The 23,646-nt window shown below is 49.6% G+C and overlaps 2 protein-coding genes across 2 annotated transcripts; one reads left to right on the top strand and one right to left on the bottom strand.

Annotated features, from left to right (window-relative positions):
• The first annotated feature begins 6,968 nt into the window (after window positions 1-6,968).
• Window positions 6,969-18,938, top strand: GLS2 (glutaminase 2). Its single transcript, XM_065934885.1, has 18 exons — window positions 6,969-7,150; window positions 10,847-10,946; window positions 11,325-11,446; window positions 12,031-12,160; window positions 12,667-12,746; window positions 12,826-12,989; window positions 13,452-13,510; window positions 14,813-14,845; window positions 15,080-15,138; window positions 15,620-15,686; window positions 15,791-15,841; window positions 16,019-16,195; window positions 16,851-16,982; window positions 17,096-17,188; window positions 17,380-17,441; window positions 17,954-18,030; window positions 18,311-18,374; window positions 18,492-18,938. Exons 1-18 carry the CDS (start codon window positions 6,969-6,971, stop codon window positions 18,646-18,648), a joined length of 1,809 nt encoding a protein of 602 aa, XP_065790957.1. The 3' UTR covers window positions 18,649-18,938.
• Window positions 18,939-19,127: 189 nt separating this feature from the next.
• Window positions 19,128-21,320, bottom strand: SPRYD4 (SPRY domain containing 4). Its single transcript, XM_065934884.1, has 2 exons — window positions 21,095-21,320; window positions 19,128-20,752 (listed from the first exon to the last, which is right to left on the bottom strand). Exons 1-2 carry the CDS (start codon window positions 21,300-21,302, stop codon window positions 20,214-20,216), a joined length of 747 nt encoding a protein of 248 aa, XP_065790956.1. The 5' UTR covers window positions 21,303-21,320; the 3' UTR covers window positions 19,128-20,213.
• Between the last annotated feature and the right edge of the window lie 2,326 nt (window positions 21,321-23,646).

A 23,646-nucleotide genomic window follows, 5' to 3' on the forward strand; every position in this document is an offset into this window, starting at 1 on the left:
ATGGAACCAATGTATTATTCTATAAATTGGGAAGTAAAGGGAAACAAATCAAATATACAGCCTACCTTTTCTATACGAACTGTATCCCTGAATGACTAAATAGTTGATGAAGCAAAGTCCTTATTTATACAAGAATTCAGAATAATAAATAAAGAATGATAGAAAACCCTAGTGAAACAGTTGGTCTGGACAATGATTGTCAAAGGGTACTAAAAATCATTAAATTAAAAACTGATTGGGATCACAAGGAAAAAACTACACACAAATATTCCTTATGAATGTAGATATAAAAAACATCAATGAAATATTAGCAAACTTAAATCAGAAACATATAAAAAAAGGTTTAAATACCATGTCCAACTGCAGTTAGTTCCAGGAACCCAAGGCTGGTTAAATATCCAAAAATCAATTAATGTAATATGATATCTTAACAGAACAATGGAAAATCCCCATGAACTTCCAGATGTTCAAGCTGGATTTAGAAAAGGCAGAGGAACCAGAGATCAAATTGTCAACGTCCACTGGATCATCGAAAAAGCTACCGAGCACCAGAAAAACATCTACTTTTCCTTTATTGACTATGCCAAAGCCTTTTCCTGTGTGGATAGTAACAAACTGTGGAAAATTCTTCAGTTTGGTTCAGTCGCTCAGTTGTGTCTGACTCTTTGCGACCCCATGGACTGCAGCACCCCAAGCCTCCCAACCATCGCCAACTTCCCGAGCTTACTCAAAATCATGTCCATTGAGTCGGTGATGCCATCCAACCATCTCATCCTCTGTCGTCCCCTTCTCCTCCTGCCCCCAATCCCTCCCAGCATCAGGGTCTTTTCCAATGAGTCAGCTCTTTGCATGAGGTGGCCAAAGTATTGGAGTTTCCGCTTTAGCAATCAATTCTTCCAATGAATACCCAGGACTAATCTCCTTTAGGATGGACTGGTTGGATCTCCTTGCAGTCCAAGGGACTCTCAAGAGTCTTCTCCAACACCACAGTTTAAAAAGCATCAATTAAAAAAAAAATTAAAAGTATCAATTAAAATAAATAAATAAATAAAAAGCATCAATTCTTCAGCACTCAGCTTTCTTTAGTACAAAAGAACAAAAAGCACTCAGCTTTCTTTCACATCCACACATGATTACTGGGAAAACCATAGCTTTGACTGGATGGACCTTTGTTGGCAAAGTAATGTCTCTGCTTTTTAATATGCTGTCTAGGTTGGTCATAGCCTTTCTTCCAAGGAGCAAGCATCTTTTAATCTCATGGCTGCAGTCACCATCAGCAGTGATTTTGGAGCCCAAAAAAATAAAGTTTGTCACTCGGTCTCCCCATCTATTTCCCATGAAGTGATGGGACTGGATGCCTTGTGATCTTAGTTTTCTGAACATTGAGTTTTAGGCCAACTTTTTCACTCTTTTCTTCTTTTACTTTCATCAAGAGGCTCTTTAGTTTCTCTTCACTCTCTTCCATAAGGATGGTATCATCTGCATATCTGAGGTTATTGATATTTCTCCTGGCAATCTTGATTCCAGCTTGTGCTTCTTCCAGTCCAGCGTTTCTCATGATGTACTCTGCATCTAAGTTAAATAAGCAGGGTGACAATATACAGCCTTGACGTACTCCTTTTCCTATTTGGAACCAGTCTGTTGTTCCTTGTCCAGTTCTAACTGTTGCTTCCTGACCTGTATACAGGTTTCTCAGGAGGCAGGTCAGGTGGTCTGGTATTCCCATCTCTTTCAGAATTTTCCAGAGTTTGTTATGGACCACACAGTCAAAGGTTTTGGCATAGTCAATAAGGCAGAAGTAGATTTTTCTGGAACTCTCTTGCTTTTTTTTGATGATCCAACAGATGTTAGCAATTTGATCTCTGCTTCCTCTGCCTTTTCTAAATCCAGATTGAACATCTGGAAGTTCCCAATTCACACACTGTTGAAGCCTGGCTTGGAGAATTTTGAGCATTACTTTGCTAGCATGTGAGATGAGTGCAATTGTGTGGTAGTTTGAGCATTCTTTGCCTTTGCCTTTCTTTGGGATTGGAATAAAAACTGACCTTTTCCAGTCCTATGGCCACTGCTGAGTTTTCCAAATTTGCTGGCATATTGAGTGCAGCACTTTCATAGCATGATCTTTCAGGATTTGAAATAGCTCAACTGGAATTCCATCACCTCCACTGGCTTTGTTTGTAGTGACGTTTCCTAAGACCCACCGGACTTTGAATTCCAGGATGTCTGGCTTTAGATTGGTGATCACACCATCATGATTATCTGGGTCCTGAAGATATTTTTTGTATAGTTCTTCCGTATATTCTTGCCACCTCTTCTTAATATCTTCTGCTTCTGTCAGGTCCATATCATTTCTGCCTTTATTGAGCCTATCTTTGCATGAAATGTTCCCTTGATATCTCTGATTTTCTTGAGGAGATCTCTAGTCTTTCGAATTCTATTGTTTTCCTCTATTTCTTTGCATTGATCACTGAGGAAGGCTTTCTTATCTCTCCTTGCTATTCTTTGGAACTCTGCATTCAAATGGGTATATCTTTCCTTCTTGCCTTTGCCCTTTGCTTCTCTTCTTTTCTCAACTATTTGTAAGGCTTCCTCAGACAACCATTTTGCCTTTTTGCATTTCTTTTTCTTGGGGATGGTCTTGATCCCTGCCTCCTGAAAAATGTCACGACCTCTGTCCATAGTTCTTCAGGCACTCTGTCTATCAGATCTAATCCCTTGAATCTATTTCTCACTTCTACTATATAATCGTAAGGGATTTGATTTAGGTCATACCTGAATGGTCTAGTGCTTTTTCTTACTTTCTTCAATTTAAGTCTGAATTTGGCAATAAGTAGTCCATGGTTTGTGCCACAGTCAGCTCCCAGTCTTGTTTTTGTTGACTGTATAGAACTCCATCTTTGGCTGCAAAGAATATAATCAATCTGATTTTGGTATTGATCATCTGGTGATGTCCACGTGTAGAGTCTTCTCTTGTGTTGTTGGAAGAGGCTGTTTGCTATGACCAGTGTGTTCTCTTGGCAAAGCTCTATTAGCCTTTTCCCTGCTTCATTCTGTACTCCAAGGCCAAGTCTGCCTGTTACTCCAGGTATTTCTTGACTTCCTACCTTTGCATTCCAGTCCCCTATAATGAAAAGGACATCTTTTTTGGGTGTTAGTTCTAGAAGGTCTTGTAGGTCTTCATAGAATCATTCACCTTCAGTTTCTTCAGCATTACTGGTTGGGGCACAGACTTGGATTACTGTGATATTGAATGGTTTGCCTTGAAAATGAACAGAGGTCATTCTGTTATTTTTGAGATTGCATCCAAGTACTGCATTTCAGACTCTTTTGTTGACTATGATGGCTACTCCATTTCAAGAGATGGGAATACCAGATCACCTGACCTGCCTCTTGAGAAACCTGTATGCAGGTCAGGAAGCAACAGTTAGAACTGGACATGGAACAACAGACTGGTTCCAACTAGGACAAGGAGTACATCAAGGCTGTATAATGTCACCCTGCTTATTTAACTTAGATGCAGAGTACATCATGAGAAACGCTGGGCTGGATGAAGCACAAGCTGGAATCAAGATTGCCAGGAGAAATATCAATAACCTCAGATATGCAGATGACACCATCCTTATGGAAGAGAGCGAAGAAGAACTAAAGAGCCTCTTGATGAAAGTGAAAGAGGAGAGTGAAAAAGTTGGCTTAAAACTCAATGTTCAGAAAACTAAGATCATGGCATCCGGTCCCATCACTTCATGGGAAATAGATGGGCCAACAGTGGAAAGAGTGACAGACTTTATTTTTTTGGGGCTCCAAAATCACTGCAGATGGTGACTGCAGCCATGAAATTAAAAGATGCTTGCTCCTTGGAAGAAAGGCTATGACCAACCTAGACAGCATATTAAAAAGCAGAGACATTACTTTGCCAACAAAGGTCCATGCAGTCAAAGCTATGGTTTTTCCAGTAATCATGTGTGGATGTGAGAGTTGTACTAAAGAAAGCCGAGTGCTGAAGAATTGATGCTTTTGAACTGTGGGGTTGGAGAAGACTCTTGAGAGTCCCTTGGACTGCAAGGAGATCCAACCAGTCCATCCTAAAGGAGATCAGTCCTGGGTGTTCATTAGAAGGACTGATGCTGAAGCTGAAACTCCAATACTTTGGCCACCTGATGGGAAGAACGGACTCACTGGAAAAGACCCTGATGCTGGGAAAGACTGAAAGCAGGAGAAGGGGACGATAGAGGATGAAATGACTGGATGGCATCACTGACTCAATGGACAAGAATTTAAGTAAGCTCTGAGAGTTGGTGATGGACAGGGAAGGCTGGTGTGCTGCAGTTCATGGGGTTGCAGAGTCAGACACGACTGAGTGACTGAACTGAACTGAAAGCAACATTAGCAGAACAAACACTAATGAAAAAATAACATATGAAATAATCTTTCACTTGGACTGAGATTCTAACTACAGTCTAAGAGTAGAACAAATGAGAGTCTCTAAATCATAACAAATAAACATCCTCCAAAGATAAGCATCAAGTTTGTAATTTTGTACCACGGAAGATACAGCTTTTCTGATTTTAAAAACTCGAAATCCTTCTCCTTATACCACAAGACTTTAGCACAACCAGGCACTAACCTAAAAATCTACTATTAGAGATACCTGAAAGTTTTCCTTCACTTGTGAAAAGTCAGATCTAGCTGGCCATGTCACAGTTGGTGAATACTTCTGCAAAGATTTAACTAGATAGGACCTTTTCCAATCAGAAACAGAAAAAGAACCCGACACTGCCAAACTCTAACCACCTAGAATGACAAACTTGTGTCTTCTTAAATGCCGTAGGCTTCTCAAGTCTTCGGTCATCCTCATGGAAAAGTAACTACATTATAGTGGAAGAATCAGTCCAAAAGCCGAAGAACTCTATGCAGAGTCCAAAGTCTCTGTGAAAAGAACCTCCCCTTCTACCAGTAGATTTTTTTCACTGCCCAACCAGTTCCCACTATCTGAGAGAACCGAGGAGAAAGAGAGTGAGGAACTTATTACTGATTATAATTAAAGCTAATTCAAAAGAGCCGGGGCTAGGAAATAAAAAGAAGCAAATACCTTCTGGGTAATGCTTAGAAAGGCCCTGACACATGTCATCTTTTTCTTGACAGCTCAAAAAGCTTCAGAGAAATAACATTCCTGTGAAATAAGGATAAAATTAGCCTACTACATTTGGAAAAATCAATGCTGGCTCAAGTTTACACTAAGTATTAAGACCCAGAACTTTCTTAAAGAATCAACAGGCAACAATGTAAAGCAATTATCCTCCAATTAAAAATAATAATAAAAAAAGAAGTAATGGGCAAAGTCATTAGTAAGGCAGTCAGGGTATGCTGGAGTCCCTGAATTAGAGTCCTACCTAAAGGAGAAGGGACGGGGCAGTTAAGGAATGACGACAGCAGAGAAAAAACAAAAAAGAAAGGTCACTCTGCTTGGTTTCAAACTAAACATTCCAACCGTAACCACGCCAAAGGAGAGCTGCCTTTCCGCAGAACATACCAGGGTATGGTTTTGATATCTCTTTCCCCACAGTTACCCTTGATGCTCATTTTAATCCAAAAACAAAAAGGAAAGCTAGTGACATTCTGTGATACAGTGAGCCTCTAACCAACTCTTAGTAGTGTATCATACTGGTCAAATCTTCCTTCAGGAAAGAGGTCATTTCCTGGGATGATTCAATGGTTAAATTTGGTAAGGGCTGCACGGTGGAGAGGGCCTTGAGGTAGGAGACTTGAGTCTGATTCCCAATCCTGGTACCTATTAGAGGGGTTATCTGAGTCAAAGAAAATCTTAATGTCTGAGTCTTACTTTCCTCATCTTCAAAATGGGACTAGTAGCAGCTATTCTTTAGGTCTCTGGTAAGGAGGGAGACTATATAAAGTGGTTGACACAGCATAAGAGTTATTATTTCCATGAGCTTCTACTAAATGCTGTCATGGTACAGGCGAATGCTCTCCTTGTTGCAAATGATGAAATTTCTGAATGCGCTTGGTTTTCAAAATTGTTTTTGTACATCTTTCCTAGCCGTGAGGCATACAGAGGCAAGCAATTGAATAAAATAAAATTTCGCGAGCACCTAACGGTTTATAAAATGTTTAAGAGCTCGGAATTAAAGACACCTGAATCTTAAACAGCCACTAAGTGGTAGAGATAAAACGAAAACCCAGGCACCCTAGCAACCTAGGGCGATCTTTCCTCCGCCCTCTGATCTCACTTAAGAGCTGCGGGCTGTTTGCAGCCCGGGTAATTTGCGGCCACCTGAGTCCTCACTCACCAACACCACGTGCTGGGGGCTCGCGTCCCGCCTCGGCGCCGCACTGCGAGGGCGGGTTCTGGCCTTATGTCGAAGGCCACTTAAGAGGCCTCTTGAGCAGGGCCCACTCTTATCCGAGTGGACAGGGGTACCGCTCTCCCCTCTCTCCGAGACTCCCATCGTCCTGGCCGCCCCCGCGTCCTCGGCCCTCGCACCTGCCCCGCTTCGGCGTTCCCGCCCTCAGCGCCCGCAGGCACCGCTACCCGCAGCGGGCCGGGGCGCGGAGCAAGCCGCCCGCCTTGCTTTCATTGGGTAGCCTCATCTTATCTCCGCCCCCAAGTTGGTTTTTTTTCTGACTTTCTCAATGATTGGACCTGGGCATTGCCCATCCCGACTCTCGAGCGCCGCCCCCTTCTCGCTCGCGGGTAGACGCCCCCGCCAGGTGTCCTGCGCCGCGCGCGCGCCTCCGCGATGCCTGCGTTGGGGGACTGGGTGCACCCGGCCCGGCCCGAGCCTTGGAGACCGGCCCCTCCTCCTGCGCCAACCCCGCCCACCGGGCCTCTCCGCTCCGCTGCGCTCCATCACTGAGCGCTCTCCACCTGGTCCGCGCTTCTTCCGCCCCTCGCTCCAGCCACCTCTCAGACGCCCTGGGCGCTCTGGCCGAGCGGGCGGCGAGCTGGGGGGATGCGCTCCATCAAGGCCCTACAGAATTCGCTGAGCCGGGCCGGCGGTCACTGCCCGCGGGGAGGCTGGGGTCACCCGAGCCTGAACCCTCTCCTTGGCTGGGGCGCCCGGCGCCACCTCAGTGAGGCCGCGGCGCAGGGCAGGGAGACGCCGCACAGCCCCCAGGCGCAGCACCAGGACCAGTAAGACTCGCGGGGCAGGGGCAAGGGACAGGCCCGCTCCCACTCCCACTGCGGCTCCGCTAGCTTCCGAGTCCTACTCCCATCTCTCTTCCCCTCTCCTCGCTTACTGGCCTGCGATGCCTTTTCCTTTAGATTTGGGGCTTTGGGTCCGCCACGCTGGGGCGGTAACGCGCCGTCCGCCCGGGAGGGCTTTTGGGCAGGTCGGCGCCTGGGATGGTGCCTATCCAAGGTGCGTACTTAATTGGGAATGCTGGTGGGCGCGGAGTGTTGCTTGGCGCACGTGTCTGGGTGCAGTGTGAGCACTGCCCATCCTCACCCTCCTTTCCCCCTGATCCTCGTGTGTATTTTCGGGGATGCGTGGGTGTGGAACAGCCTGCCTCGTGTCCTGGTGCACTTGGATCTGTGTGTGGCCTGTCTGTGTTTCGGCATGTAATGTGTGATGCTCAAGTGTTATTGGTACGCTGATACGTGCGTATGTCGTCTGCGTATGTGTTGTGTGCGTAATCAGGACTCCCTAATCTAGAATAAGGGTGGTTCTCCGATTGGTTTTTGAAGGAGGAAAATCTATAATGGAGGGGAAGATCTTAAGACGCAGATCTCCCAAACCAGAACCAGCAGCATTAAACGTGCTGCTCAGGCGGCTCCCTGATTTAAGGTGTTTCCTTCCTTTGGTCTCTTACTCAGCCCTAGAGGCTGAACCTCGCTCCCCCACAACCCAGGAACATTTGGTGGATGAGCCTCTTGTCTTCCACACGCAAAAACAGACTGAGCAGGAAATTTTGTCGCCCCCAGAAGCCAACACAGACACTGTGCAGGTAGCCCCTGCTCTTTTATAGCAAGAATAAGAAATGAACCAACTTCCCTGTCATTGACATCTATTGATGGCAATCATCAAGACATGCACACTATAATTAAAGGAACCAGACAGACCACTCTGTCCTCTACCTCACCACCACTGGATTTCCTGTCCTGGACTGTCAGTTGAATTCTCCAGGCCAGAATACTGGAGTGGGTAGCCATCCCCTTCTCCAGGGGGTCTTCCCAACCCAGGGATCGAACTCAGGTCTCCCACATTGCAGGCAGATTCTTTACCGTCTGATCCACCCAGGAAGCCCCCTGTTTTGGACAGGTAACATTCAATAAGCTTTATATATTTATCCTTGATGGCTCAGTGGTAAAGAATCCACCTGCCAGTGCAGGAGACTCCGGTTCTGTCCCTGGGTGGGGAAGATCCCCTGGAGAAGGAAATGCAACCCACTCCGGTATTGTTGCCTGGGAAAGTCCATGGACAGAGGAGCCTGCTGGGCTATAGTTCATGGAGTTGCAAAAGAGTCAGACAAGAATTAGCAACTAAACAATTTATTATTGTTAAGAATTGTTACTATGCTATATACATCAGCCTCTTTTCAAGGAGACACAGAATGTTTAAACTGTAAAGAATAAACCTTCTGTCTCCCGGTCTACTCTCTATCCAAACTTTTCCCAAATAATCACCTTGAGAGAAATAGTGGTGGGATAGAGAAAAGGTTTAACCTCCCTCACCCTCACATTTTCTGTGGGATGGGGAGCAAGAGACATCCCTGGTTCCTGCACATACACACTTCCTTCCTTATCCTGTGGCTCAGGTAATAGAAGTGGTGTGTGTGTGTTGAACTGGAGTATTTGATTTACAGTTGGAAGTGTTCTTAGGAAACTTGATTCTCCTACCTATTGCTGCCTGTGCGCCCAGAAACTTCTTGGTAAAGGCCTTGGACCGACCCTCCTTTGGGCAGGAGTTGAGGGCATGGAGGGGGATGGGCTCCGGGAAGGTGGCACCATGAGGGGAACATGTTCTTGGTGGAGAAGGAGGGCAGCCAAGAGGAAAAGCCCTGTAATTTAGGTTATTGTTTTGTTTTTTAATATTTAGCTTTATTTCTGATCATTAAAGAAAAATAAGGTAAATAGAGTATCAAGGAAAAAATTAAGGTCCCAATATTAGAGGTAACCATGTATCTGTATTCAATATAAATCCATGATTTATATACACATATATACTATATACTATATATGGATATATAAAAGTTTAACAAAAGTAGGATCATAGTATTCCTATTCTTTGATAGCCCATCTTTTCCATTCATAAACAGCTTTTAATATGGTTTAATGTGTGCATGCATGATATTGTCCTTTTAATGGCTGCTGTTTTGTCATTGTAAGATTCCGTTGTATTGAGATATCCTAATTTATTTAACCAATCTTCAGTTTGGTTACTACATATTCTTATGCAGTTGTTCAATTATGTCTTAGAGTAAATTCTTAGGAAATTTTGCTCCACAGAGACATCTGTCATTGATATCTTGTACAACCTTCTAGAGATATTCTATGCAAATATCAACAAATATATGTTGGTATCTCTGGAAGGGGAACTAACATCCCGAATGCGGCCTGGCCCAGCCCTGCCTCCAAAAAAAACCAAGAAGACAAGACAGTAGGGCAGGGACGAGTGTTTTCTGTCAACAAGATGGACGTTGTGTCATACCAGCAGCATAAGCAAAATCTAGGGGTCTGGGGAAGCCTTTACAGAGTTAATAACATTTGACATGGACCTTGTAGGATGAGCAGGATGAGCAGGTGAAGGAGGAAAAGGTCTTTCCATGCAGAAGTTTCAGTATACACAGCAAAGGCCAGGAATCCTGACAGTGCCTTGGCCCCTTTGGGAGTCCCGTGTTCATTACCTGTACCGTTATATATAGTAACATCATACTACAGTACCATAGTGTAAAGGTAGTATGAACAGTGCTCTTCAGCTTGCTGCTTTTATTTAACATTACTCCTGGCATAACTGGAGTGTGGGGCATGGTAGAAAGTAGGAAAGGAATGTTGGCAGGTTTTAAAGAACCTTTACTGTCAAGAAGTAGAACTTACTTTGCAGGTACCAGGGAGCTATCAAAGGTCTGATTAAAGAAATAATATCTGAGTGTTAGGAAGATAACTGTCACATTGTGAACAGTGGGTTGCAAGAGAATGCGTAATGGCCAAACAAGGAGCCACTGAGCATCTACTTTGTGAAAGACAGTTTTTCATGGAATGTTGTTGAAATTAAACCTCACATTACCCATGCGAAACAGGTATTAAACCCTTATTTTAGAGATGAGGAAGCAGGTTCAGCTGTATTAAACAACCTGACTTACTATCCATATTAAGATCACACAGCTATTACGGGGCAATAGTTTCTACTTTCTGTACCCTATTCCAGCAGAGGGGGAGAGAAGAAAAGCATGTGGATTTGATAGATTCATTCAGGTTTGGTTATGGGGTAAGGTATGGGGATCGTCCAAAGGATTCCACGTTTCCAGCTTGGCCCGTGGGTAAGTGGTAACACTGTTAGTCCAAATGGGAAGCACAAGAGGAGGAGCAGAGGGAGGGAGACAGGCAAGATGACCTCAGGCTTGGACATGCTGAGTTTGCAGTGCTATGGTACATCGGAAATGCAGTTATTTAGGAGGCAACTAGAAACATATGTCTGAAGTTTAGGAACAAAAGAAAGCTGGAGAACAGGACAAAGGTGAAGGCTAGAATCATAGGGATAGATCAGATGGTTCAGGGAGGAGGTGTAGACCAGGGACCCCTCCCTGCTGATCAGCCCTTGTTCGAACAGGAGGAGCAGGGGGCAGTTCTCAGGCTCCTGTCCCCCTCCCCATCTCTGCCTCCAAACAGTGACTCTTCAGAGAGTGGCATGCTGTCCCGTCTGGGTGACCTGCTCTTCTACACGGTTGCTGAGGGACAGGAACGAATCCCTATCCACAAGTTCACCACTGTAAGTTCCTCTCCACCTGCTCAGGATACTAGCCCTTAGGATCTCTGGAAACTGGGAAAAGGAAGGTAGGACAGGTACAAGGCGGCTTCATTATGAGGATGAAAAACAGCTGATGGTAGCAGATAGCCTAGGCTGTCCCAGCTAGGGGACAGAAACCAGGGGTTTCTGGGGTTCAGAAACCAGCTGCCTTGATGAAAAAGGGCAGGAAACCCATGTTAGCCTTCAAAATTGTCATACTCCATCCTTTTTAGTCTGAAAACCCATTTGTTCCACCTGTTGCAGTAGCTGGGTTGAGTCCATTGTTATCTATTGGGGGAAATGATTAGGATTGGACTGTTGTCCTTGTAGTTGACCTTACCAGACTTCTTTCCCCGGAAGGCGCTGAAGGCCACCGGACTGCAGACGTCAGATCCCCGGCTCCGGGACTGCATGACCCTCATGCGCCGCATGGTTCGAGAGTCCAACAGCGGTGGCCTCTTGGACCGAGATCTTTTCCGAAAGTGAGGGCCCAGGAAACAAGGGCAGCCCCTCCCAAAACTGTTCTGGGGACACAGACTTTAACAGCCGGGAGGGATCCTAGGGATTCAAGTCAACCCCTCACTTAATGTTATTATTTACTGGTTACACAAGCGACACGTGAATATGCCTATACTTATTAAAAAATTCAAACAACAGAGAAATACATGTTCTCTTTTCCCTCTCTCCCCGATCCCAGTCCCTTTTTCCAGAAGTAAACAGATTAGTAGGTATCTTCTAGGTAATGTCCTATGCATATCCATATACACATGTAAACATTTAAGATTTAAAATATAAAACTGACCTACTATACAGATTATTCATGTTTTTTTTCCTCCCATCCCAGGACATTATGTCTTGGAATATCTTTCCGTGTCATTACAGCCCCTCACTTTAGAGGCACAGAAACAAGACCCAGAAAGATCCAGTGATAGACCAAAGGGGACACAGCTGTTGGTCCCAAACCCGGCGGCCACTCACACTCACACGTTTTACTCCCAAGCCCATGCCTCCACGTGAGTCACAGCCATCTCTCCAGCCCTCTAACCCAATCATGTCTGGGATCCAGGTGTGTGAGCAGCAACATTGTGCTACTGACTCAGGCCTTCCGAAAGAAGTTTGTCATTCCTGATTTTAAGGAGTTCACGAGTCACGTGGACCGCATCTTTGAGGATGCCAAAGAGCTCACTGGAGGCAAGGTGAGGGTCAGGGCGCTGGGCCAGGCATACCTTACTTCTCGGGGATTTCCTGGCACTGGAAACCCCACTGACAAGAGATGAGAAGCAGAACCTCTAAAAGGGGCAAGGGCTTTATGTATTTTTACCTGTGATTTCTAGAGCAAGTGAGGGAATCTGATGTTTTTATGGAGACAGCTGACATAAGGGTTCAATAGAACTTTGAAAGAGACTACAGGGTTGTTGAGCCTAGGAAGAGAAAGGAAAGCTCACCCAGCATTCTCTTTGTATTAATACCTTTTATGCACTTGGCTGCTATCTCTATAGGAGTGGGTCTGCAGAAGAGTAAGGCCTAGGACTTAAGGCTTTGGTGTCTCTAGGAACACCAGGAAGGAGGGAACCCTCTTGCCCTGCAGAAGTCGGCATTTTAGCTCTTATCTAAAAGATTCTCCTGATCTGAATCTCGGCTCTGTTCCCCCTCCATGTCCGTCTCTCCATTCTGTCTGTTTTCCCTACCCGCTCCTCCCCAGGTGGCAGCCTACATCCCTCAGCTGGCCAAGTCAAACCCGGGCCTGTGGGGCGTCTCGCTGTGCACCGTGGATGGCCAGCGGTGAGACGCGGGCGAGGGCGGGCGCGGGCGCCGGTGCAGGGCAGGGGCCAGCCCCCCGTCACGGCCCGTCTGCCCCCAGGCACTCCGTGGGCCACACGAAGGTCCCCTTCTGCCTGCAGTCCTGCGTGAAGCCCCTCACCTACGCCATCTCCATAAGCACCCTGGGCACGGACTATGTGCACAGGTTCGTGGGCAAGGAGCCCAGCGGCCTGCGCTACAACACGCTCTCCCTCAATGAGGAAGGTGAGCGCCCCCGGGCCCAGACCAGGCTCACAGCTGCCCCTTCCTATCCCAGCCTCTCCCGAGGGCTTGTGTTGCTTTGCCCTTCCTTTTTTATCTTTGGCTGCAGTAGGTCCTCCCTGCTGTGCGGGCTTTCCCCAGCGTGGCGCGTGGGGCTGCTCCAGCTGCGGCGCGCTGTCCTCAGGGCGGTGGCTTCCCTTGCGGAGCACGGGCCCCGGGGCACTCTGCCCTTAGTTACCTTGTGACATGTGCAGTCTTCCTGGGCCGGGGGTCCAGCCCGTGCCCCCTGCATTGGCGGGGTCTTCTGTGCCACTGGGCCACCAGGGATGTCCTCTGCCCTCCCTGCCCAGCGCTGTCACGCCGTCCTCCCCAGCAAAGACCCTTTCCCATCTACCCTGCAGAGTGGGCAGGCTGTAAAGGTTTCACTCGGGCTGATAAGACTCTGGGTGGTTTGTGCTTCCCCAGGAATCCCCCATAACCCCATGGTCAATGCTGGCGCCATTGTCGTGAGCTCCCTGATCAAGGTCAGTGCTGCCTGGGCTTCTGGAAGGTACTGCTCTCTAGCTCGCCTTGTTCTTCTCTCCTTCATATCTGCCTGTCTCTCCAGGGAGACTGGTGGGGCCTTGCTTCCTTTGAGGAGGCCCAAGAGGCAGTGAAGACACAGCAGGGACTCATAAATTATAGTGAGGACATTAGTAAGAGGAACTGTATCCCTGCCCCCACCCATGAGTCTGGAGCCCAGAGCTTCCTGGCCCAGAGAGGAGACAGCAGGTCCTGACCCCAGCCTAGGACCACGGGCCAAATGCCAGACACAAGGGGAGGACAGCTCTTTTGGGTACTGATTGGCCACTTCTGGGTGAGGGACACAAGGAAAGAAGGGTGAATGGCCAGACCAGGGCAGCTATTCACGTCACCTGGAGCTGTGAGCTGGCCTTGAGCAAGGATGTCAGGCCAGCCTGTCAGCTGTAGGCCTCCCAGGGCTTGAGCAAGAACCTGAGAGCAGCGTGGGCAGCAACAATCCAGAGCCAATCACAGCCCCTCCCGAGGAAGGTGGTGTTAGGAGCCCTCCCCCAGGGACCCGGGTGTCAGAGTTCTGCTGTGTTGACACTGTAGTTGACACAGACAGGAAGCAATTGGAGGTTTGGGGCGGGGTCCAGGCTCTCCCTTTGCTCTGGGATCACTCTGTCTACAACCCTGTATCTGGGACCTGTCCCATCCCGTTCCCATCTAAACAGGCCCTAGTGACGTGACCCTCAGCTAAAATCTTTCACTTTACTTCAATTATCAATAGAGTTTATACAGTTGAGAATTATAGTGTTTGCAGAACACACCCTCCTCCCTTTCCCATCACTCACTCCAGCCTTGGAGATGGCTGTGGGCGCCAGGGATAGGAGAGGAAGGCTCCAGCAGGGGCATAATCAATGAGGATGGGGCGCAGGAGCAGGGGCGGGGCTTGGGGACCGGACGGGAGGAACATGGAGAGCAGTGAGGGATGAGGACTGGCGTTGAGAATGGAGATGGGAATGAAACTCAGGGACGGGTGAGGCTCACAGATGGGGTGAAAGTATCTGGGCTCATTACTTGATCATAAACTCTAAATGGTTTTTAAAATCACTACATAAAAAAAAAATTAAAAAAAATAAAATCACTACATAGACATGGATACAAAAACTCTCAGTTTAAAAAAAAAAAGCCATTGTACAACGCAACACATGCTGAGTAGCAAAACCAGTCTAAGAGTTTGTCTCCGCTAGGCCCTTCTGGGCCGCCCTGTCAGCCTCCTGGGCTTGGAACACTGACTGACAGCTCTTTTCATTGCCTTGCAGATGGACTGTAACATAGCAGAAAAGTTTGACTTTGTAAGTCCGCTCGCTGCTCAGCCCTGGCTGCTCTTCTCCGTCCAGCTGCCCCGGTGCCTGGCTTTAACCCCACCTTGACGGTGCACCAGCCCGTACTGGAGGCGGGCCTCTGGTGTCGGGCAGGGAGCCCTGCAGGCTCCCTGCGGGGATAAGGCCGGAGGCGGCAGAAGCCTGTGCGTGTTCACTGGCGGCCTCACGCATGGGGAGCCTCCCACGCGCCCTCTTCTCTTCCAGGTCTTGCAATATCTGAACCAAATGGCCGGGCATGAATACATGGGTTTCAGCAATGCCACGTAAGGCCCCGTCCAGGGCTGGCATATGTGGGGGGTGTTCTGAGTGTGTTCACAGCTGCGGGGGGCGCGCGGGGGGACGTGGTGAGTCGAGGAGGAGGGCAGAGGGAACGTCAGGAGGAAGGGGTCCCGGGGAACTCTGACCTCCGCTCCCCGCCTGCCCACCCTCGACGTTTGCGTGCTTTGTAGGAGCATTTGTTCCATTTCTGTTCAGTACTCAAAGTGAAAGGCGGCGTGAGAGGCTGCACCCGGGCCCCTTCGTGCCCAGCTTCGCGGGGCCGCGCCGCGGGGTTTGCGTGCGTTTCACCGCGGCGCTGGCCCGGGCTGGCGCGGCTCCGACGCGCCCTCCCGCCGCGGGAGGGTCTGGAGGGGCTGCCTCGGCTCGACGTGCGCCATCTAGCCCTCTCGCTCAGGGAAGGCCTTCGCCCCCTGCCCCTCACACCATCTTTCAAATGTCAACTCCTAAACGGGCTGTCTGCCTCAGGTTCCAGTCAGAGAAGGAGACGGGGGACCGCAACTACGCCATCGGGTATTATCTGAAGGAAAAGAAGGTAACGGGAGAGGCGGGGGCCGGCCCCTGGGACGCTGCGGCCGTGGGGGGCGGCGGACGGGGCGGGGCGGCGACTGCTGACGGCTCCCTCCTCCTTCCGCGCAGTGCTTCCCCAAAGGCGTGGACATGATGGCCGCCCTTGACCTCTACTTCCAGGTGAGCAACCGCCGCCGGCCCGCCCCGGGCCGAGGGAAACCGGCAGACCGCCTCCCTTCCCGTGACCCCCGGGATGGCCACCAGGGCGCCGGGGCCCTTCGGGACACCAGGGCAGGCTGCGGAGGGGCCAGGTGTCGGGACCCCGCGCCACACCGCAGCGCCGGCCCGTCCCCGCAGCTGTGCTCCGTGGAGGTGACCTGCGACTCGGGCAGCGTCATGGCGGCCACGCTGGCCAATGGCGGCATCTGCCCCATCACCGGGGAGAGCGTGCTGAGCGCCGAAGCCGTGCGCAACACCCTCAGCCTCATGCACTCCTGCGGCATGTACGACTTCTCGGGCCAGTTCGCCTTCCACGTGAGTGCGCCTGGCCCTGCCGCCCGTCACGAGCGCAGCCCACGGAGAGGCGCGAGTCTGCAGGCGGAGAGGGGGACCGTTCCTGCCTCGCACGGACCTCCAGCCGGGCAGTTCAGGCCGAGAACCCCCAGGGGACCTCGCCAACACGGCAGGCCCCTCAAACACAGGAACGCAGGCGGGTACAATTTCAGCAGCACTCCTCTGCCGCCCTTCACACGGCTGCAGACTTCAGGTCTCATGCAGGCGGCCACTTCCATACAGGCTTTTCTGCCCACCCGCTTCTCCGCCGCATACATCCCTCCCTCCGACTGCACCCTCAGTCACAGCACCCTGCTCTTTTTCCAGTGTTATCCTAAGCTGTCATTATTTTTGCCTTTGTCTACCTGTTTATTGTCCACCTCCTACCACCGGAATGTAAGTTAACTGACAGGCCTTGTCCTAGCTCTAAGACAGCGTCAGGCACAGAGTAGATAGGTCCTTACTGAAGCCACAAATTTAAGAGAGGGCAGGGGAGGACAGGCATGAGAAAAGCTGTTAACAAGCCAACAGTTTGAGATGGGCGCGGCCTGGCCCCTGCAGCCACTGGGGACTGGCTGACTTGCTAACCCCGAGTGGGCATCCCGGGCTCATCCTCAGTTCCACCTCTGTCCCCAAGGTGGGCCTGCCGGCCAAATCAGCCGTGTCGGGAGCCATCCTCCTGGTGGTGCCCGGCGTCATGGGCATGATGTGTCTGTCGCCCCCACTGGACAAGCTGGGCAACAGCTACAGGGGGGTCCACTTCTGCCAAGTAAGTTACTTTGCATATAGTTCTGCCTGTTTTTGAATGAGAAAACAAAGCCGTTTGGATCTCCTCCTCAGTGCAGGGAGGGAGTAAACAGCCTCCTTGCCTCACGATTCTAGAGGCTGGTGTCGCTCTTCAACTTCCACAACTACGATAACCTGAGGCACTGCGCTCGGAAATTAGACCCACGGCGCGAAGGGGGAGAGGTCCGGGTAAGGAAGACCCTGGGGGGGGGGGGGGCCCGCATAAGATTGTTTCAGAGAACATTATGTAACACTCCAGTAAAACCCGAGGCTAAGCTAACCCCTAAGGCTAACCCGTGAGGGAGGCTGCCTGGGAAGAGCTGGGCATGGGTGGGTTCAAAGTCACAGTTCATCTCAGGTGGGTCTGATTTGTTTTCCAGAACAAGACTGTGGTCAACCTGTTATTTGCTGCCTCTAGTGGAGATGTCTCAGCTCTTCGAAGGTACTTCTACTCTGACCAAATAAACACAAAAAAGTACTCCTAGTCAGAGATCTCATCAGCCGTCAACATAGCCAGATAGTTAAGTGCCTCAGCCTCACAGTCAGACTGAATGGTCAGAGACTGTATTTAAAGGAGGTTTTCTCTCTACAGTGACTGCCATGTGATAAGAACTTAATTAATGGTAGTCACTGTTGTGATTAATCTGAGTGATAAAAGCAGAGTCCGAGGAGGTCGGTAAGGACCTTGCCTCAAATGGACTACCAGCGTCAATGAGTCTGTCCTGGGCACCTCCTACGGTAGGCAGTGATGTTCCCGGAACCATCACACGCCCACCTGACAGGAGCTGGCAGTCTCATCAGATAGACAACACAGACTGTGCAGAGTCCGCAGATCTCGTCCTAAGCTCTGTCTTGCTTTTTCTGGAACTCATCCAGTCTGACCCCACTTGAGAAAGGCTACCACTGACTCCGGGCTGATCTGGGCAACGCCAGCTACTTTCTACTCCCCTTTAGGTTTGCCTTGTCGGCCATGGATATGGAGCAGAAAGACTATGACTCCCGCACTGCCCTGCACGTTGCTGCTGCTGAAGGTATCTGAAGGTTAAAAATAAGAGGGGAAGCAGATCCCAAGACCTTTCTTTTCTACCAAGAGTACCCCCCATTACGTGTGCCCTCAAGGTTACAGAGGCAACAGCTAGTTTTGTCTGGGTGGCCTCCAGTGTGCAGGCTGATACTGGGTGCTGCAGGGAGCAGAACTGGGAAGGCTTCCCGCTCCCCTTTTAGTTCAGACTCCAGCAGTGTCTGCACTCGTGCTAACACCACGGCATTAGGATCTGTACCCTCTCGTGTTCCTTCTGCCCATGTTCCTAGGACACATTGAAGTTGTTAAATTCCTGATTGAGGCCTGCAAAGTGAATCCTTTTGTCAAGGACAGGTGAGTAGGGTTAAGCTAAAGTTGGGGGGGGGTACAGAAAATGGGCAGCAACCTCCCCACCTCTGCGCTCCGGCCACCGGTCAGGCATGTAACCGGGGCGGTCTCGGTTCCTCTCAGGTGGGGCAACACCCCCCTGGACGATGCGGTGCAGTTCAACCACCTGGAGGTGGCAAGACTGCTGCAAGACTACCAGGAGTCTTACACACCGTCTGAGACCTGGGCCGAGGCTGCAGCGGAGGCCCTGTCCAAAGAGAACTTAGAGAGCATGGTGTGAGCATGGGGCATGCATGGTCCCTGCCCAAGAAAAAGCACAAGCTGGCCACACACTTAACATATAACCACCAAACATGCTACGGAGGGCCGCACGGCTTCAGTGGAGACCAGGACTAAGGCCAGTGCTTTTTGTGAAAGAGCTGAAATACCCCATTCCCTTGGCAGAAAGAGTATAGAGAAGTGCCTTTGTAGACCCCTGCAGTAGAGCTACCTGCAAAGATTGTGGGCTTCCTCTAAGTACAGACTAATGGCTTAGCCCACTGCAGATCATCCCAGGTCTTCACGCAGGTCCCCTCTTCTCTCCGAAGAAGCCATTCTGAGAGAGTGTCCAGCGGGGGGCTCTAGACACCCTACACGTGTGTATATACACAGAGGAAGAGGGGACTACGTACCGGGCTTTGGTAGTCTGGAGACTTCCCCCTTGGCCAGAAGTGCTGCTGCTGCTAATATCAATTTTATAGACAGAGGAAGTATTTTGTGCTCAAATAAACTTTAATCACACAAATTATTTTTGCCAGACCCAGTCCTTCTCTTTCTCACCTAGGGCCACCCAGAGCTGCATCACCATCATAAAGGTATTGTAGAGTAAGATGGAACCACAGGGTCAGACAGAGCCCAAAGAATACATATTTCACATACATACTCACCCCACTAGGTTTTCCTCAATCCCAAATACTGCTTTAGATTAAGTGTATTCCGCTGCCAAGTGGGGGCAACTGCTTGGGTCTGAACAAACCCCCAAGTGAATTGTGTTAAGACCTCAAGCCTCCTTCCTTGCTCTGGAAGTCAAAACTGTGGCTGAAATGAAGATGGACCGCCTGGAGAAAAAAGTTTCTAGCACTAATTCCCTCACTATCCCCCATGTGTCTCTTCCCCTTTGGTCATGATTGTAACTGGTCCAGTGATTGCAGCAGATGACCAGGTTATCAGAGGTGTGCGATTTAGGCAGATGGACTCAGGGTGAGGAGCCATGCAGCTGTGTAGGGCTGAGTCTTAACACTGAGGCATCAGGGAAGGAGGGCTCTGTTCTCATTCTGACATGGTCGGTAAAGCACTTCCTGAGGGAGCCAGAGCCCAAACTCTGTACGTGCTATACAGAAAGAGCCAAGTCATTCATGGCGCCACTCCTCCAGCCAGAGGTAGAAAGGATTTACTCTGGGAAGATTTAAGTAGAGCCCCCAAAACAAACGAGTTACATGTGGGCAGAGGGAGGAAGAGGTAGTGCAGTGACGAAATTCAAACAAAGCTGAAGGCTAAGACCCCCCCGGACTGAATACAGTCTGAGAAAGACCGGGACACAGGGAGGCAGAGAGAGTGAAGGATGCAAGTCAGAGAAAGTACATTCATAGTAGCCTAGGAAATTGGCAGTAGTTTGGGGGAGGGGAGAGCGGGGCCATATGCCTAGCTTTCACAAAGTAGGAGAAAGGAAGATGACAAATATTGCACAGAGGACCCATCACTGAATTTTGGGAGCCAGCGGTTTCTTCGGGCACAGTTAAAAGGTTTCAGACACTTGGAGCAGGAGGCAGGCCAAGAGAGTGATTAGGGACTCCAGTCATGGACATTCTAGAGCCCTTCAGGCACCTCAAGCCCTGAATGGGTCAGCAGCTCTCCATCCCAAAGGGCAAAGGCAGGCACCACTGGACCCCGGAAATCTGTCTGCAGTGTGTGGACCACAGCAATCCGGCTCACATCCACCAGGCTCAACTTCTGGGCCTCATACTCCAGCAGCAGCCCCACCTTCTCTGGCTGCCCCATGCCCTCAACTGGGGCTTTCTCGTTGGCCAACATGGTGTACCACTTGCGCTGAGCATAGGTGAACACCCAGGAACGATCGTCAACACCGATGCAGCTATCGCGAGACATGTCCACATCTGCAACTCCTATCCGGAACTGCTGGGAGCGCTTCACTGTCACCTCCCAGTAATGCCTGCCACTGGTGACAGCTGTGTCTGCCAGCACAACTGCCCACTCCCGGAAGCGCTCCACGTTAAGGGCTAATTTTGTGGGCTCCAATCCCACCATGCCGTATTTGACACCTGTGTCACCTTTGAAGAGTAACAGGGTGCTGTGGGCTGTCTTTTCTTCCAATTTGAAACTGATGCCTGCGGGCAGAGCAAAAAGACTGGATGGTGACATGAGCTAGAACTCCAGAACGGATACAAGCCGATGTCTTAACAGGCAGACAAACCAGGAGGAAACACGTTAGAGTCAGAATATCCAGCGGACAAGAGAGCGGGGGGCGCTTTAGTACGGGCAGCCCGAGGAGCAGAAAAACTCGGACTGGAGAAGCCGTGAAATTTAAACCAGAGAGTGTCCCGCGTTTGGAACGCAGGTGGAGGACGGGAATAAGTCGAAGGGGCTGGGGCTGCTTCTCCCGCGGGCTCCAGGAATATCAGACGGAAACTATTTTGGACGTAAAAGAGAGTAAAAGGATAGAATCCTACCTCTGCGGGCTTCCGCGGCGGCAACCCCCAATCGCTTGGCTCCCCTGCGGCAGAGGCACAACGAACGTGCAAAGGGGAGCGCCATCTTGCGCCGCGGATGAACAGGGCACGCCCCCAGCTGAGATCCCGCTCCACCTGCCCGCCGGCGCCCCTCGCACGTGGCGCCCGGGAGCGCGCCGCGCCGTGTGATGACGTAGGGGGCCGCCATCTTAGTGAGCGCTGTTTCTGTTCCCTCGGGGGTTGGCTCATCGGGTTTCGGAGAGGAATGCTGTTCTTATTTTAAATAAATAGGACGTTTAGAAAGTGTAACAAGATGGTTATAAGTACAGATTCTAGAATTAAACAATGATTGGGTTCGAGCCCGCCACCTGTGTGGTTGTTGTTAAGTCGCGCCGTCGTGTCCGACTCTGTGACCCCCATGGACCGCAGCACGCCAGGCCTCCCTGCCCATCACCAGCTCCGACAGCTTGCTCAAACTGATGTCCATCGAATGTGTGATGCCATCCAACCCTCTCATCCTCTGTCGTCCCCTTCTCCTCTTGCCTTCAATCTTTCCCAGCATCAGGGTCTTTTCAAATGAGTCAGTTCTTCACATCACGTGGCCGAAGTATTGGAGCTTCAGCTTCAGCATCAGTCCTTCCAATTAATATTCAGGACTGATTTCCTTTAGGATTGACTGGTTGCATCTCCTCGCGGTCCACGGGACCCTCAAAAGTCTTCTTCAACACCACAGTTCAAAACCACTTAATTTTTCTGTGCCACAATAGTCTCATTGGAAAAAAAAAAAAAAAGGCTAGCTGTCAGCCATAGTAAAAGTTAAGTGAGAGAATACCCTAGAGTACATCTTGACAAATAACAACCACTGTGTACGTGGCGGTTGTTAACAATAAATACTAATAAATGTTGGTTTTGTGTTTTCAGGGCTGGCAAGGGAAGCTTTAACTCCATATTTGGTTTTCTCAGCTTACCCCAAAATATCACTATTTTGGTTCAGAATGGATCAGTTAAGTGGGCGATTATGGAGGGCCTGCATTTTGAACGTTTTTATTTGCTTGAGTCTCTATATCCCTGCTTTCTAGGATTATAAAGGCTCTTCTCAACACTACTGGTCACCCAAATAACATCCCATTGATGCTGACCAGGGTTCTGTGGGGTTCCCAGGCACAGAGGCCTTTTTGTCCCCATTTCTTGTAAACATGACTCCAGCTTCCATGACTTGAGTTCCAAAGGGCAGACCAGCCACAAAACCACCTGAGGCAAGATTAAAGGGACTGGAGAAGCTCATCAAGATTAAGAGACTGGTTGCTAAGACCAGCACACACCCTATTATTGTCAACGACCCCAGTCTTTTGAAACTTTGCAAAGACAGAAGCATGTGCAACTTACTGCCTTGATTCTTATCACATACACTTGCCTAACTATATAACCTCTTCCTACACACTGGAGGGCTAGGGGGAAAGGGGAGTGGGACAGTTCTTGAGGCCTTAGCCTACTGCAGTCCCCCTTTGCCTGGCAAAGAAATAAAACCACTTCTCCATAACTCCAGCTCCCTGTTTTTGTTTGGCGTTAGCACACAGACTGCCAAGATTCTGGCATCACCATCTTCCTCCTATTCCCCCGAAAAAGGGATTTCAGATCTTTCAGCGTCTAATTTACCAAAAATTATTCTCTTATTCCAGAGTTCCAACTACTGGGCCTGTGGCGATGTCCCTAGTTCAGGCCACTGTCATGCTTGAACTGAACGGGGACTTTCTTGTTTTAAATGTAAGGTGGCCGCCTCTAAGTTGGTCTCTCAACTTCCAGCTGGGACTCCCAACTGTCTTCCAGCGTCCACACTACAGTCAGAGTGATTTTTTTAAAGTTCTGTTTACTTGGTTTTGGCTGGGCCGGGTTTGCACTGCTCTATGCGCTTTTCTCTGGTTGCTGTGGGCAGGGGCTGCTCTGTGGTCCCCGTGCCCGGGTTCCTCACTGCGGCGGCTTCTCTCGTGGAGCACAGGGGGCTTCAGTTATTGCGACTCAAGGCGTCTAGAGCACAAGGTCAGTAGCTGTGGTGCTCAGGCTTAACTGCTCCTCGACATGTGGCCCTTCCCGGATCAGGGAGCAAACCCGCGTCTCCTGCACTGGCAGGTGGATTGTTTATAACTGAGCCAGCGGGGAAGCCTCAGGATGATATTTTAAAATCACAGATCTGTTCATGCCATGCTACTTTTGTCTTCTGATTTTTGTTTGTTTTTCTCTACTTAAATGTTTGACTGTGCCTGCCTCAAATTCCCTTGCACTGTGACAAGGTTTTACACGATATGACTGCTGCCTACCATCTTTTTCCCACAAAGCACTGTTCTTCTTTCAAAAGTCTGTGAATCTAGCGGGAAGGTTGATGAGAATATTGGCAGCTGTGTTGTCATGGACTATGTGCTGTGACTGAAGTGGTTATAGGATGCTCAGGAAGCAAGGAGAAGCCTCTGGTTGAGTAGTACATGAGGGACTGTTGGCAAGGGCCTTCCCAGAAGCCATATCTATGGCTTGCAAAGCAAAGGTGGTTAAGCTAATTT

The sequence above is a fragment of the Muntiacus reevesi genome, chromosome 4 (assembly GCF_963930625.1).
Source record: "Muntiacus reevesi chromosome 4, mMunRee1.1, whole genome shotgun sequence".
NCBI lineage: Eukaryota > Metazoa > Chordata > Mammalia > Artiodactyla > Cervidae > Muntiacus > Muntiacus reevesi.